Source organism: Mucor mucedo (assembly GCF_025094135.1).
Source record: "Mucor mucedo strain NRRL 3635 chromosome Unknown EV154scaffold_9, whole genome shotgun sequence".
Taxonomy (NCBI): Eukaryota; Fungi; Mucoromycota; class Mucoromycetes; order Mucorales; family Mucoraceae; genus Mucor; species Mucor mucedo.
In genome coordinates, this window is record NW_026252293.1 from 74,093 (window position 1) to 87,974 (window position 13,882).

At 34.8% G+C, this 13,882-nt stretch overlaps 4 protein-coding genes across 4 annotated transcripts; 2 read left to right on the forward strand and 2 right to left on the reverse strand.

Annotated features, from left to right (window-relative positions):
- Positions 1-837: 837 nt before the first annotated feature.
- EV154DRAFT_457283 (uncharacterized protein) lies at positions 838-3,601 on the reverse strand. The gene is made up of 5 exons (XM_051597396.1): positions 3,497-3,601; positions 3,364-3,442; positions 2,582-3,302; positions 1,921-2,500; positions 838-1,860 (listed from the first exon to the last, which is right to left on the reverse strand). The coding sequence occupies exons 1-5, from the start codon at positions 3,552-3,554 to the stop codon at positions 1,337-1,339; spliced, it is 1,962 nt and encodes a 653-aa protein (XP_051462061.1). The 5' UTR covers positions 3,555-3,601; the 3' UTR covers positions 838-1,336.
- Positions 3,602-4,977: 1,376 nt separating this feature from the next.
- On the forward strand, positions 4,978-5,675 carry EV154DRAFT_535991 (ubiquitin-conjugating enzyme/RWD-like protein; the record flags this gene model as incomplete). Its single annotated transcript, XM_051604105.1, has 3 exons — positions 4,978-4,988; positions 5,051-5,556; positions 5,611-5,675. 3 exons carry the CDS (start codon positions 4,978-4,980, stop codon positions 5,673-5,675), a joined length of 582 nt encoding a protein of 193 aa, XP_051462062.1.
- A 57-nt stretch (positions 5,676-5,732) lies between these two features.
- On the reverse strand, positions 5,733-7,613 carry EV154DRAFT_315880 (mitochondrial small ribosomal subunit Rsm22-domain-containing protein). Its single transcript, XM_051594931.1, has 7 exons — positions 7,370-7,613; positions 7,166-7,305; positions 6,790-7,105; positions 6,652-6,737; positions 6,539-6,603; positions 6,274-6,486; positions 5,733-6,222 (listed from the first exon to the last, which is right to left on the reverse strand). The coding sequence occupies exons 1-7, from the start codon at positions 7,477-7,479 to the stop codon at positions 5,791-5,793; spliced, it is 1,362 nt and encodes a 453-aa protein (XP_051462063.1). The 5' UTR covers positions 7,480-7,613; the 3' UTR covers positions 5,733-5,790.
- Positions 7,614-10,342: 2,729 nt separating this feature from the next.
- EV154DRAFT_559069 (uncharacterized protein) lies at positions 10,343-13,850 on the forward strand (the record flags this gene model as incomplete). The annotated part of the gene is made up of 9 exons (XM_051605525.1): positions 10,343-10,379; positions 10,436-10,514; positions 10,578-11,289; positions 11,349-11,784; positions 11,838-11,904; positions 11,961-12,675; positions 12,724-13,303; positions 13,378-13,735; positions 13,796-13,850. 9 exons carry the CDS (start codon positions 10,343-10,345, stop codon positions 13,848-13,850), a joined length of 3,039 nt encoding a protein of 1,012 aa, XP_051462064.1.
- Between the last annotated feature and the right edge of the window lie 32 nt (positions 13,851-13,882).

A 13,882-nucleotide genomic window follows, 5' to 3' on the forward strand; every position in this document is an offset into this window, starting at 1 on the left:
GAAATCCTACTTAAGCAAGTAATAAATCCTGACATCTGGCTCCTTTTAAATTACCTTAAAAGTACTCCAGTAATACCGGTTCTGATACCTTAAATCCAGCATTCCAGTGCCAAAAGAGATTATAGTAGCTTGTTTTTGGCTTGTCAATCTTTCTCAAGCTCTCCGTATTTGTTTTCTCTATTAAAACAGCTTATGAACATGCAATATAACTGATAACAATTCGGCTGAACTATTATACTCAAGTAACTCTTTCTTGATTACATGTACAATCTATAGTTAGATTGCTATAAATTAATTGAAAGCGTGTGTAGGTTAAAATAGAAAATATGATTGCCTTTTCAAAAAGTTCTTCGATATTTCTAAAATGATATGTTGATAGCCAACCTTCAAAGTACAACATTTGTAGTCATTTCGATACAAGCAGTCGCTGCACAACTTCTATACCCATTAATTTTTTCCTCTTGTCATATTTCACTCCATGCCTAGCTACATTCGACTTAAAAAATTGATCTGTTATTTGGCAGAGCTTTGGTATGTTTTGGTGTAAAATCATCGTCATCAAAAAGCTTGATCGGCATGAGTAATTACGTAATTATATCTAAAAAAAGTTGTGAACGTATCATTATGCTTCATTCTATGATCCGTTTTATTAGAATCTTTGAGCAATGAATTCGCTACACAAGCATGTTAAATATAGTAAAAGTTATAATGTACCGTGCTCTCCCTCTGCCTCCTTTTTGCGATTCAAAACTATTTGTAAAATATCATCGACTTCTGCATCTAAATAGACATTTATTTTGAAAAAAATTTAAAAAAGAAAACACGCAAGTGCTTGTACGCATTTATAGACTGAAAGCCCTTTGTCAAATCAACATATTAATAATCTTACGCCATGATCTGCCTTTTCTTTTTAATTATTGTTTAACTCAAATGTTCTTTAGCTAAAGTACATCCACCTTTTTATTGTGCTTTTAAACTCTCTTTTTGTGGGGTTCTGATCAAAGATAGGATATGAAATCGATGTAGTGAGCGATCTTTCGATACTTTGAAGTTTATTGGGAGGGATGCCTTATAATCCAATGCCTGAAAATTATTTTTATTCTGTAGTATCCATTTAGATATTTTTTTACAATTGCCTGAAAAGCATTGTCATGTGTATCGAAAAGTCTTATTGAGCCTATCTAAAAATACCTCTCAATTGTCTGTATTTATAGTGCGAATTCTGTATTAGTATGATGAACAAGTTATGATTTGGGAGTGAATTTTTTTTTTTTAAAAAAAAGAGTAAAGTAAGAGCATTAAAGTAATGAATTATAAAGGTATAGCGGTAAACGAGTTATCGTTTCTTGCCAAACTTGATTCCAAATATTTTCCTTGAACTTCCGCTCCCGTTCATAGTGGAGGAATGTCTAGAGTCGCCATCATAGAATGTGTTGTCCTCTTCTTTTACGCTGCGAGCATTAGACATTGGTGATGGATAGCCATTATCTCTTGATGGGAGTGAAGGGGGTCTTGATACATTGGATCCCGACGCATTTCCTGAATAACCGTAAACACCATATGAATCATCATTTTCGTCAGGTTTAATAGATAATATATTAGTTTGTGTATTTAAAGCTTGCATCATTTCTTTTTCCATTGTCTCAAAAGCAGAAGTGAAGGTGAATTTACGATCACGGATAATAGCTTCGATTTTGATTTCGGTCTGACCAAAGTACATTTTGATGGTCATGAATATTGGCTGTCCTTTTTGAACATCGGTAAATTTGGGCATTTTAATTGGGAATCTAGCCACTTTAAAGACGTTTGGATCAGTAGTTAAACGTGGAATGGGACCATCGCCATCATACGCAAATAAATCTATATTCGGATAGGAGTATTATTATTAGATGCTTGACACGATTACAATATATTACTAACCTGTATCAGTATCGTTTGGATAAGCAATCATAAAGTTTTTTGATACACAGTAATCGACATTAATAGTTTGACCCTTTTGAACATACACACTGAATCTTTGCTTGCAAAACAATCGATTGTCATCACCTTTGATACACTGCTCTGGTGGATCATTTCTAGGATCGAACACCATGCGAGTTTCGAGACCATATGTTCTTCTTGATACACGTTCAGTCACCATATGTGGATTCAGACCAAAGTACACGGCACCTCTAACCACAGCTAATTCACCACGAGGAGGTACACCAATAAAACCGACTCTAGATTGAAATTCTGCTAATACACGTCTATAAAGATATGTAGATTGACCAAAACCACCGACTAAAAATACAGCATCTAGTTTTGTTGAGGACTGATTGACTTGTTGCTCAATTAAATCGATGACCTGGTTGATAACTGGTTCAAATACTCTTTCACGAAGTTCGTGACAAGGAATATGGAGAGTACCGTCTTCAATGCCAGCGTCAGGATCATCCAAACCTTCAATACCTAATGCTGCAGGAAGAGCAAGATACTGATCCTCATCTCCGTCAAATTCGGGCTAATATGAAGAAAATAAAAACGAGGGATTATTATATAGGGATTATTTTAGGAGTGTGGATTTGCTCCTATTTATAATTACCTTGATAGTATCAATAAATGTTTCCATCATTGACTCCATGGCAGTATCGCTGACTTTACCATGATGATAGAATCGATCTTTAAGATAATCACGCATACGAATATCCAAAAAAGTGGAACCACACGAATCACCTAAACCTTTCGTTACTTCTTTTAATGCTCTTCTTTCACCAGAATCGTCAATTTCAAACACAATCAGATCGACGGTACCACCACCAGCATCACAAATTAAAAATCTCTGGCCATGGCCCAAATTGAATTGGTCGCATTTTTTTTCACAGTAAAGAGCTGCTGCTTCTGGTTCACTAATCAACATTAATCTATTTGGGTGGTCCCAACGATTAATAATATTAGCTCTGATAGCTGCTTCTCTCATGGTTGCTTTTGCTTGATCACTCCACATGGCAGGCACAGTTAAGCAATAACGAAATTTACTCTGATCATAATTGTTGGCAAAACCACGTTGAAGATCTTTACACACATGGGAATGAAATGATTCGAGGTAATCAGAAATAGCTTCTAAAGCTGTCAATCCGTTTGGTAAAGGAGCTAAATTTAAATTCTCATCCAACTGAAGTTTGAATCGTGAAAGTAACTGGTCATTGTTGTTACGCTTCATGGCAGTTTTTTTTGCATCTTGGCCCCAAGCAACTAACTTTGTCGAGCCGTTTCTATATAGAGAAAGGGTCGGTGTTTTTGGATACACATTTTGTTGCTTTGGCCTATATAATGAAACCAATTAGATAATTTGGGAATTTATGGTATCTTTTTCATATATTTTACCACTTGGTTATGTCGATAATTTCATCGTTTCCGTCCTTAGAAAAGGCGTAACAACAACCAGAAAATGTAGTACCAAAATCTTATAAATTATTAATTGATATTGTTTATATTCATCAGTATGTAAATATATTACCTATACCAATAACATACGAATAGTCTGATGGATCAAAAGGGGGAGTATCCATTGACATGATTAAGAGAGGATAAAGAAAAGAAAAGGGAAAAAGGGAAAAAAAATACTTTAGGAGCAACAGTAGTGCCTGGTGGACTTATATCTGGCTTTTAAACTGGTTTATATCTTATTGTATCACGTTTTATTATTCAACTCCTCAGACTGGTACAAAATGTAGATATCTGATGTCTGATCTACTCAACATGTCTTAATATATTACTGACAAAACAAGGGGAGATCAAAAAGCTAATTTCAAAGAGGACTGGCGAGTGGAAACGACCCATCTATTTTAAAAAATAAAATAAGACACTCTGGCAAAAAAATAAATAAAAAACAGGCTGAGTTGGGCCCCAAGTATAAACCAAGCCTAATTTATCAGCGGGTTACTACCTCAATCATGCCTATGCAATAACCCACATTTGTTCGGTCTTTGTATGTCTAATTAAAATCAATGTTTTATATAGTTGAGATTTCTACTTTGCTGTACAGTACATCTTTAGAATATTTCCAACGAATGTCTATTTCGCATAGACTAAGGCAGCCGAAACGCCAAGATCGTCTACATCATGCACCATTTTTATTTACTACATCTTTAATAAGAAATACTGCAGCTAAGCCTTTCTTGCAACTTGTCAAAGTGTCCAGTACAGAATAAGCTTAGCAGCACTTGGAGTAGCTCTGTTTTTTAATCAAAATCCTCGTCGAAAACATGAGGACTTTAGCCATTATAGGACTTATGATGGTTCGGTTGTGAAACACAATTAATAAATAATCCGACTGCAAAGAGGGTTTGGCTTATTATTTTGTTGTATTTTTAAGTGTAGAATAGAAACTGCATTGATCGTATATGCATCCTATACATAGCATCCGAACAGGCACAAATTTAACTATTAAACTAGTCTGAAAACCACGGTGATGCGTTTATTAAACATTTTCCTTATAAAACCAGTGCATTTATTTTTAAAAACGCTTGTTTTCTTGCTGAATTTACCCTACTTACGTAACTTATGAAAAAATACATATACGACCTGGGGAACACAAATAGCCTTAAGTAGTCCAGGCACTGAGACTCAATTCTTTGTGTGAATTAAAGTATTTTTTATAAAAAAAAACCTATCTTTTCTTCTAACCATGAACAATGTAAAGATTTAGTGAAAATCATTAATGAAAGACGTACCTAATTCTCCTCCTTTTTTTGTGTGTAGAATATTACACCTAAACGATCCAGTAGCTTACAACATTCAACGACGAATAAACGATCCTCAGTTGGCTCCTTGTTTGATCGTACAAGAAGTGCAATTAGCAAACGAGCATCTCAATCTCAGGAGCAAACAAATATTGGTGGACTCCATTCAATCTATGATGAAGATGAAGACGATAATGGAGAACCTATACCTAAAGCACCAAAACTCACATCAGAACACTTTAGTAGATATGAAATTATGACAGAGTTGTAAATACAAATTCATTGAAAAAAACAAAAATGAGAATGAAAATGCTAACGTTATGATTCAGCATCAATTTAAGAAACCCAAATCATTGTCCACTCGGTGTATATGTTATGCCTTCTTCTGATGATCTTTACGTATGGTATGGAGCACTATTTGTTCATAAAGGATTTTACAAGTCTGGGACCTTCAAATTTCGCTTGACAATTCCGAAGAATTATCCTAATCAACCTCCGTCAATCACTTTCTTAACAGATATGTTCCATCCATTGGTCGATGTGAATGGAAACGTATCGATTTCACAACAATTTCCAATCTGGAGACCTTACCAGGATTACATTTTTCACATACTTCATTATTTAAAAAATATGTTTAAGAAAGTTGTTTTAGATGGATTAAACGATAAATACTGTTTGAACAAGGAGGCCTATAGGTTGTATCGTAATGATGTTTCTGTTTTTGGTAAGCTTGCCCAGCAGTGCGCTCAATTGTCAATTACAGAGTCATATCTCTTTGACCATTTCCCTGATAACAACATGATACGATTTTCACCTTTAAGTGAGGCTAAATTTGGTAAAATTCATATTAATGCATTAATTAAACAGCGAACTGATTAAATACATTTAGACGAATTAAAGGCGCAGATACTCAATAGTGCTGTTGTAAGTGGCTGCTATGCCATAGAGAATTGATTTGATAATAACTAATGTTTTATTTGCTTATTTCTAACAGAATCCTAATCCGTCAGCATTTGATGATCATTAATGTGTATTTTTTAAACCTGTAATTCTATAATTTATAAACTTATTATTCTTTTGATACTCCTTCAGACATACGGGTCACAACCTTGTTTTTTGAAGGATGTGGGAATAAATCACCCCACATTGCCTTTCTGGCATCCCTGTAGGGTATCTTGCCTTGTGACTTGGGAATAACCATTCGCTGGATTTCACCGTTAGTTGAGCATGTGTCCATAACAATATGTCCATTTTTTTTCAATGGGGGTTGAATAAGTCTTGGCCAATGATATGCCTGATTTTCTATAGATGTTGACTTGGCAGGTCTATGTCCTCTTCTTAAAACTACATATGAATATTTCGAATCTTCAGTGTTGAACTTTGAATGTTTTGTCTTCATTAAAAATGAAGGACGTTGAACTCTTTGTGAGTAATGGCACCACAGGTCATCTGGTTTGGCCTCTGGGGAGAATAGTAAAGGACATGGTTTATCATGAGAACACTAACAAGAAATATTAGAACTACATAATAGGTCGCTATGTATAAACTTTACGGGTGCAACAACGTGAGCATCAGAGCCTTCTAAATCCAAAATCCATTGTCTAGCTCTTGCTATATTGGAAAATCCAATTGGAGTGCCTCGATCGATTAAAACCAAAATATCTCCTGTTTGTGCCCAAAGTTGCTCAACTGTCGATTTTTGAAGAGCTGCTGATGATATATCCCCTAGTGTGAATGAGCTGACGACAAGATCGGTTTTTTGTGCCTGGAAAATCTCGTTAATAAAAATAGAATATAAAACTCGCTGTTTGACATACTTTGGGATCGAAAGCAAGATATCGCTTAAACTCGACTGGTGTACTAGTTTCTGTCTTTGTTGATTCTAAGGAAATGTTAAATCTCTGATTGTATAATAATACTTATCCCGTACCTTCTAATTGTTCTGCTACCCTCAACATATCTTCAGAGAGATCCACACCTACACATTTTTCTAGCTTGAATGTCTCTTTTGCGGCCCTATATATTATATGAGATCTCACATGGCATATTACACGGTGCTTCTACTAACCAAATTGCTGTACCAGGACCCGTACCAAAGTCAAGCATGGATCGTGGTCTAAAATCAGATATTCTGTTGGAAATTTCCTTCATAACATTGGTAACTGCAGCGTATGTCGAAGGTAACACACCGGCGGCATAAGCAACAGACTCGCGGGGTCCGTATGACACTTTATGAGGCTCAACTACTGTTGCACTAGCTTTTCTGATTTTTTTGGAAGCTCTGGAGCCGTCGAAATCTTCATTGTCCTTGGGTATTCTTGCTGTCGATCTTAATGCATCGTACAATCGAAGTGCATCAGTTCTTATTAAACGCTTATCCTGACCTATGATTTACAAGTAGGAAGTTAATCGCCATTTTTGTACAAAGGCATGTTGCATAGTACCTTCCACAAGATCTTGAATTCCCTTGATCAAGGGTTTAGGAAGTTCTACGCAACCGATTCTTTTGCTACCAAAAGCTGCTTCCTCCGATCCTCTAACATAATGTTCTGAAGTAATGCTGATTTCCTCTACTAATAGTTCACTATTAAAAAAAAAAAATTAATGTCCAAGATCTGACAAAAAGTAAAGTTATTATGACACAATACCGTTCAGATCCTACTTCGAGTGACTGAATCTGCTTTGCGCTAAGAAATATAGCTTTGTTTGTGGAATAATTTCTAGTCGTTAGTTTTTTAAGCAATTGTCTAGAGGCCATTTTTCTTAATGTAATGTAAGGGACAAGAAACTGCTAATATTTTTCAGGTGTCTTCCGAGCTGTCACCGAGCAACATTAAAACTGAGACAGTCACTATGCCATTTCTGTAAACTTACTATGGGTTTATAGCTCCCCTTTATACGTATCTGTATATATATATACGGTTTAAAAGACATGCATCATATTTGTTACAAAGAAAAAAACTTTCAATATGTCAGTTTTGATATGCCTCACGAACGATTAAATTAGGTTGCATTAAAAAATCACTTCTCTATTGCATTATACACCTGGTATTTTTTCGTGAGTAAGACGTATCTAATTGTACGTTAAAATCTCATCGCCACTTAACTGGGTAGTCTTATTCATGTGGATGATGTGTAATTTATCCTACGAAAAAATGGATATGAAGCGGGAATTAGAAAGCCGCGTTTAGTTTTATAAATCGTATTATGTGTGGATATGTCAAACGGGTCTCTTAGGGACAGCCAAATTTTCTTAGAGACAGCTAGAGTGCGTGTAGTCGTAATGTTCAGGGTGCGCGTAGTCGTAATGTTGGGATTTTTATGATACTTCAATAGATATCAAGAGGTCAATATAACTTAACAACTTGAAATATATACACGTTTATCAAAACCAACATAGTTTAAACCATTATATGTGTTTTACAGCTTACTTTCAGCTTCTCGTTTGGACTTTACCTCAATATTTCTACGTAAGATTAAGATCAAACGAGCTCAAAGGCAAAAGAGGGATGATAGAACTGTCAAAATAAATATAAATCGTTTACTATACATTTATTCGTAATTTTTACATTGTTTTTGATTGTATATCCTTGTTCCCAGGTCTAAAGGATAGCCAAATCACAGCTATTACGTTGCGACTACGTGCACTTTGGCTGTCCCTAAGAAAAGCGTATGTCAAAAGCTTTTGATTGCACAACAAATCAATGTATCTAAGATGTACAGTGCGCTTATCCTTCTTTATAACAAACAATGAGCTATTTAATTTGTTTTACTATCACCTTCTGAAAATGAGACTATCAATGAGTGATTTTAAAAAATATAGGAAAGGATTTAATTTAAGCAGTTGGATTGTAGCGACAGATTTTTTTATGCACTATTTTCTATTTGCTTTGTATTTTGCATGTTTTAAAAAGAATGCTCCTTATTATGATTCTGATACACAATAAATGTATACACATGCACTTGCAAACTTTACAGACCTGAATGAGGGTAAGCTATTTACGACATAGGGTGTCGACTGTTAAATATTACACTTGGGACGACAAACAGTTTAATCGTATGTTAATATCCATATTTAATTATAAAAAAAAACGCTTCAATTTCATTTATTTATACATTCCGTTGATCTTATTACTCTTAAAAACTTTCTTAAAAGACCTAAAGAAAAATGGAGCATTATTTAAGTGAAGACACTAAAAAAAGTCTCAAACATGATGATTTGAAAAATGGTCCCAGACTTCTAACCCTTAAATATTTTGAAGGTACATCGTACTCAGGGGATTTGACGTTAGTTTCAGGTCAGCTTTCGTTGTTGTACAAAACGTTCAACTTTTATATACGAAGCGAGCTTTCTAAAAATAGATACAAGTTCGGGAAGGATATTATTGCATTTCAGTGTCTGTCAAAAAAGAGAGAATGTCTATAAAGAAATAGACATTTACCCTTTGTTCCAAATGAATACATTAACTGTTTGTGAAACATAAAGAAATACCGCTTACTTTTCTTACATTATGAATTAAAAAATCAATTGAAAAAAACAATGAAGGTCATAAATTACTTATCCACTTATACTTAAAATCTTCATTTGACCATTAGTCTGTTACTCCTAACAACCGAAAGTTTTCCTTGTTCATTTATTGCGAAAGGCGACACCTTTTCAAGTTCTCAGCCTGAAGCATATTCGACTCCTTTTAAACGAGGAATCATGAATAAGGAGCTCATGTGTGATAATTTTAAAAAAATGATCTGTCATTCTACCAACAAAGTCAGTTTTATGAACAGTTTTTTATGCTTTATAGGGTTTCCAACATGACATGTGTATATATCCCATATAAACATACAGTCTCGTTAAGTACACAAAAGGCTGCACATGACCATTGGTCTATAATATAAAATTTCGGACAGTAGATATCATAATGAGCTATTCGATTCTAAATCGCGACAGCTCCATATCTGACGATAGCATAATAACGTCCTTTTTGTAGTTAAATCCAACTTGACTTTTATTTACAAGACAAAGTATTTAATTCATACTTCGGAAGAAGCCCGAGGATCAAAAAGTCAGTTTTTTAAAGTTATCTATCGTTTTATCTTTTGAAAACATACATGGCGTAGTTTTTAATGTTTGACTAAATAGATACTTGGTCGCCTGATGAGGCACGACGTTGCTTTTATATATATATCATATAATATCCTCTGCATCATAAGAATTACCCAAATAAAAACTCTAACATGATCAAACAATGATGTAAGTAGTGCAGCTGTCAGCTAGTATGATATTACATTGATGTTAGAGCCTTTGTTATAATAACAAAGGCTGGTAGTGTGACCTTCGCTATCGTACTACATCGAGAACATCTAAATAGCGAATTTATTTCAATAAGGAGTCAACATATCTCAACAAAGAATACATAATAAAACATCTATTCCTTTGTGCTATTAAGTCATTACCTACGAAAACATGCATAAATTAACGCTGTTCCTTATTAATATAACCTTTTTTTTCAGGTAACGTGACACTGCTAAGCCGTTGCGAAAAAGTCTCCTTTGTCACCGTATACTCCTTTCATACACGCTCTTTCTCTTTTTCTTCCTGCTCATTTAATTCTGTTCATCAAAAGATGTTCAAAGATGAATATGATTTCGTTGTTGGTATAGGTATGCTTTGTGAATTGCGAAATACAAAAATTTTAAATCTAATCAATGTGCAATAGACTTCGGAACCACTTACTCAGGCTGCTGCTACTGCGTAGTGAACGATGACGAACCGAATGTACAAATAATTAAGAATTGGTAATGTTATTATTGCCTTAGTAACAACCATCTCAACATGTTATTTTTTCTCGTACCTTTTAGGCCAAGACAATCAGCCTTAATTACCACCTTGCCAACAATTGTTACATATTCAAAGAATGACCACAAGCCAATTGGCATAGGGAACGTACCAGAAACGCCATTATCATACCCGGTTAAAGAGCTGCCTCATTTACTATGCTTCAATTACAGTTTATCAATCTCGCATATCGATACAGTGGCCGATTTTCTTCGAATTCTTTGTGACCATATTGTTAAGAGAATAAAATTAGATTCTCACAACCCGAATCTAAAGCCTCGTATCCGATATTGTTTTACGTTACAACATCCTAGTAAACCAAATTACAAAAAGAATTTATTTGCTGCAATAGGAAAAGCCGGTATTTACACAGAGAATGACAGAGATGACAAAATCGTATTTTTAGACAGTTATACAGCTATGGCCAAATACTTTTTGAAAACCAGAAAAGGGCTAAATTTGAAAGATAAATTTATCGTGTGTGATACGGACGACTATTATTTAAGAATTAAGACAATGTTGGTCATCAGCAATGGACGCGATAAAGATGTGATGGAATATGAACCTGAAAAAAACATTACCAATTATGAACTGGGGGGTAATAATCTCGATAAGTGCTTTTCGGAATACATCACCAAAATTATAAAAGAGCACCCTGATCATGAAGAGGTGGCTGCCGAAGATTTAGATAATGTCATAGAAATCATTGTTCAAAATTTTATCAAGAATATTAAGGTACTTGAATCAAACAATGTATCTTTACAAACAACTAAATTGTGTACAAATGAAAAAAGTATAAGGATTTCGGAAGTAAGAAAGAAATTTATATCGCAAAACCATCCATACAATCATTTGCCAAGTCGAAAAACCCCTATTTAACAATAATCACCGACGACTTGAAAGCAAACGTTTACGACAAAGTAATCAATGAAATTTGTTCAAATGTGTCAAGTGTGTGCGAAAAGCAGAAACCGAAAGCATTCTTTCTATTCGGAAAACTATCTAATTCAGAATATCTGTATGAAAAACTAAGCGATATCGTCGATGATATAATTGTTATTCCAGAAAAAGATCTATCTGCTGCACAAGGACTAGTCTATCACGGGCGTAGCGAACCTTTAACAATTCAAAGAATAACACCTATCTATCATGGGGATGCCGTGGTGAAAGATGAAGACCGATCTTATTATGACTTTGATTATTCTCATTACACACATGTTATTGGCATCGGTAAGCTATCATGAAAAAGACATATTAATTGTTAATTTTATTTTCTGTAAAAGATTTTGGAACAAGTTTTTCTAAATGGTATTATGAAGCAACTCTTCCTGGAGATCCAGTTATTTTCGAGTATGTTTACTACTTATAATGTAAATCGTAGTGTTAAACAGTATTTTAAAACTTAGTAAAACGATTATGCAGATTCCTACCTTATCTCTTTATGACCAGAGACTTCATGAACAGAAACTATGGGGAACAGAAGCTTACAGAAATTATTACAGTTCTGAAAATTCAGGAAAGCTACTGACTAGGTTTAAACTGTTTTTAAATGAATTGAATTATGAAGGATTTGACGAGCTCACTGCAATCAATGCTATTGCTAGCTATCTCAAAGCTTTACATGAAAACATTTTGCAGACAATGGCCAAAAAATACGGAAAGGAAGATACAATTTTCCGTTATTGTCTTACAGTTCCAACTATTTGGAGTGATAAAACAAAGAAGAGTATGCGCGATGCTGCAGTTCTAGCAGGAATTATAAAATCTCATGATCACCCATGTAGATTAATGTTGGTGAACGAACCAGAGGCTGCAGCAATGTTTTATACTAAGGATCCTTATTTCGTCAAACAATTTCCAAAAAAATCAAACATCCGTGCTTTAGTATGCGATGCGGGTGGAGGCACTGTTGATATGGCCACTTATGAAATGATTAAAGACAACACTGGGAATGACTATTCGATTAATGAAAAAACACCAGGCTCGGGAGGAATTTGTGGTGCCTCATTTTTGGATGATCATTTTCGTGTGTTGATTAAGAAAAAATGTTATGATTTGGATATTCGAGTTTCGGACCATGGTATGGAACAGATGGTCAATCAATTTGCTACCAAGATTAAAGTAAGAACGCTGCATAATAATATGACAGATATACTGATGTTTTAATAGGATCGTTTCCTAGCAAATGATACTAAAGACATTGAAATTATCATTCCTCCAGGAGATAAAAAAGATGGTTATCCAAAGCTTGAAGTAACACCAAACGAGCTATCAGCCCAAGTATTTGAACCAGTTACGGAAAAAGTGCTTGAGCTGATAAGAAACCAGCATAAACTATCCAATCCAGCTCCAATCAACCCAGACAACCCCGAAGCACTTGATGTTATTATTCTGACAGGTGGATTGGGTCAGTCGAAATATCTGCAAAAAAAGGTACAAGATAACTACAAGGACATTATAGTATACTCGCCTGAATTCTATGATCAATCCGTTGTACGAGGCGCAGTTGCTATTGCTCTAAACCCCAACATGATCACGCACAGGATCACGCGTAGATCATATGGTATCGAAGTGTTGTTACCATTCAATTCAGTAACTGATCCAGCAATGAACAAAATTAAGACAAAGAACGGTGCTGAGTATACCAAATTCAAATATGACAACTTTGTTATAAAGTCTACCTCAATTAAGACATACGAATACTATGAAAAGCAATTGTTTGTGGAGTATCCTAATAATACATACGCAGGTAATTTGTTCAGGTAACATTTCTACATTTCCATAAACTCAACCTTTCCTTCTTTTTGTTTTCAAAAAAAAAAGCAATATATGCTTCGGACTATGATGATGAACACAAAATATACAATGTGCGAGATAGTAGAGCTGAACAAGTTTTTAAGTTTAATATCGAAATGCCAAACGACACAAACAAAAAAGAAGGTGATTTGGTTCCGCTTATTATACGGATGTTTTTAGGTCAAACAGAAATTAAAGTTGATACCATATTTGAAGGTCAAACTAAGAGACAGTCCTTTTATTTCAATGCTTTAGATGAGAACCACCGTACAAGAATCGAAAGCCGCCATGCAAAAAGATATGTGTCAACACCAACGGCCACGCCGATATCAGTACCAGCACCGGCACCAAAAACACCAGAAACTCCTCGAAAATTAAAGCCAGAGTAGGTAACGGGTATTTAGAAATATATTGTATTTTGCTTACTAAATCGACTTTGGTATAGGCGAACAGGGACCATTTTAGGATATTTTGGCAAAGCCTTTAAACGCAAATCTTAAAATCCGAGATTTCTTACTCTGTAACACGGTTA

Excerpts from the sequence above, each read along its gene's own strand:
- EV154DRAFT_457283 (XM_051597396.1), bottom strand. The coding sequence starts at position 3,554 with ATGTCAATGGATACTCCCCCTTTTGATCCATCAGACTATTCGTATGTT. Across the intron at positions 3,303-3,363 it reads ATTATCGACATAACCAAGTG|GCCAAAGCAACAAAATGTGT; the intron begins GTAAAATATATG and ends TTCATTATATAG. Across the intron at positions 1,861-1,920 it reads TCCAAACGATACTGATACAG|ATTTATTTGCGTATGATGGC; the intron begins GTTAGTAATATA and ends ATCCGAATATAG.
- EV154DRAFT_315880 (XM_051594931.1), bottom strand. The coding sequence starts at position 7,479 with ATGGCCTCTAGACAATTGCTTAAAAAACTAACGACTAGAAATTATTCC. Across the intron at positions 7,306-7,369 it reads CTCGAAGTAGGATCTGAACG|TGAACTATTAGTAGAGGAAA; the intron begins GTATTGTGTCAT and ends TTTTTTTAATAG. Across the intron at positions 6,487-6,538 it reads ATCTTGCTTTCGATCCCAAA|GCACAAAAAACCGATCTTGT; the intron begins GTATGTCAAACA and ends GAGATTTTCCAG.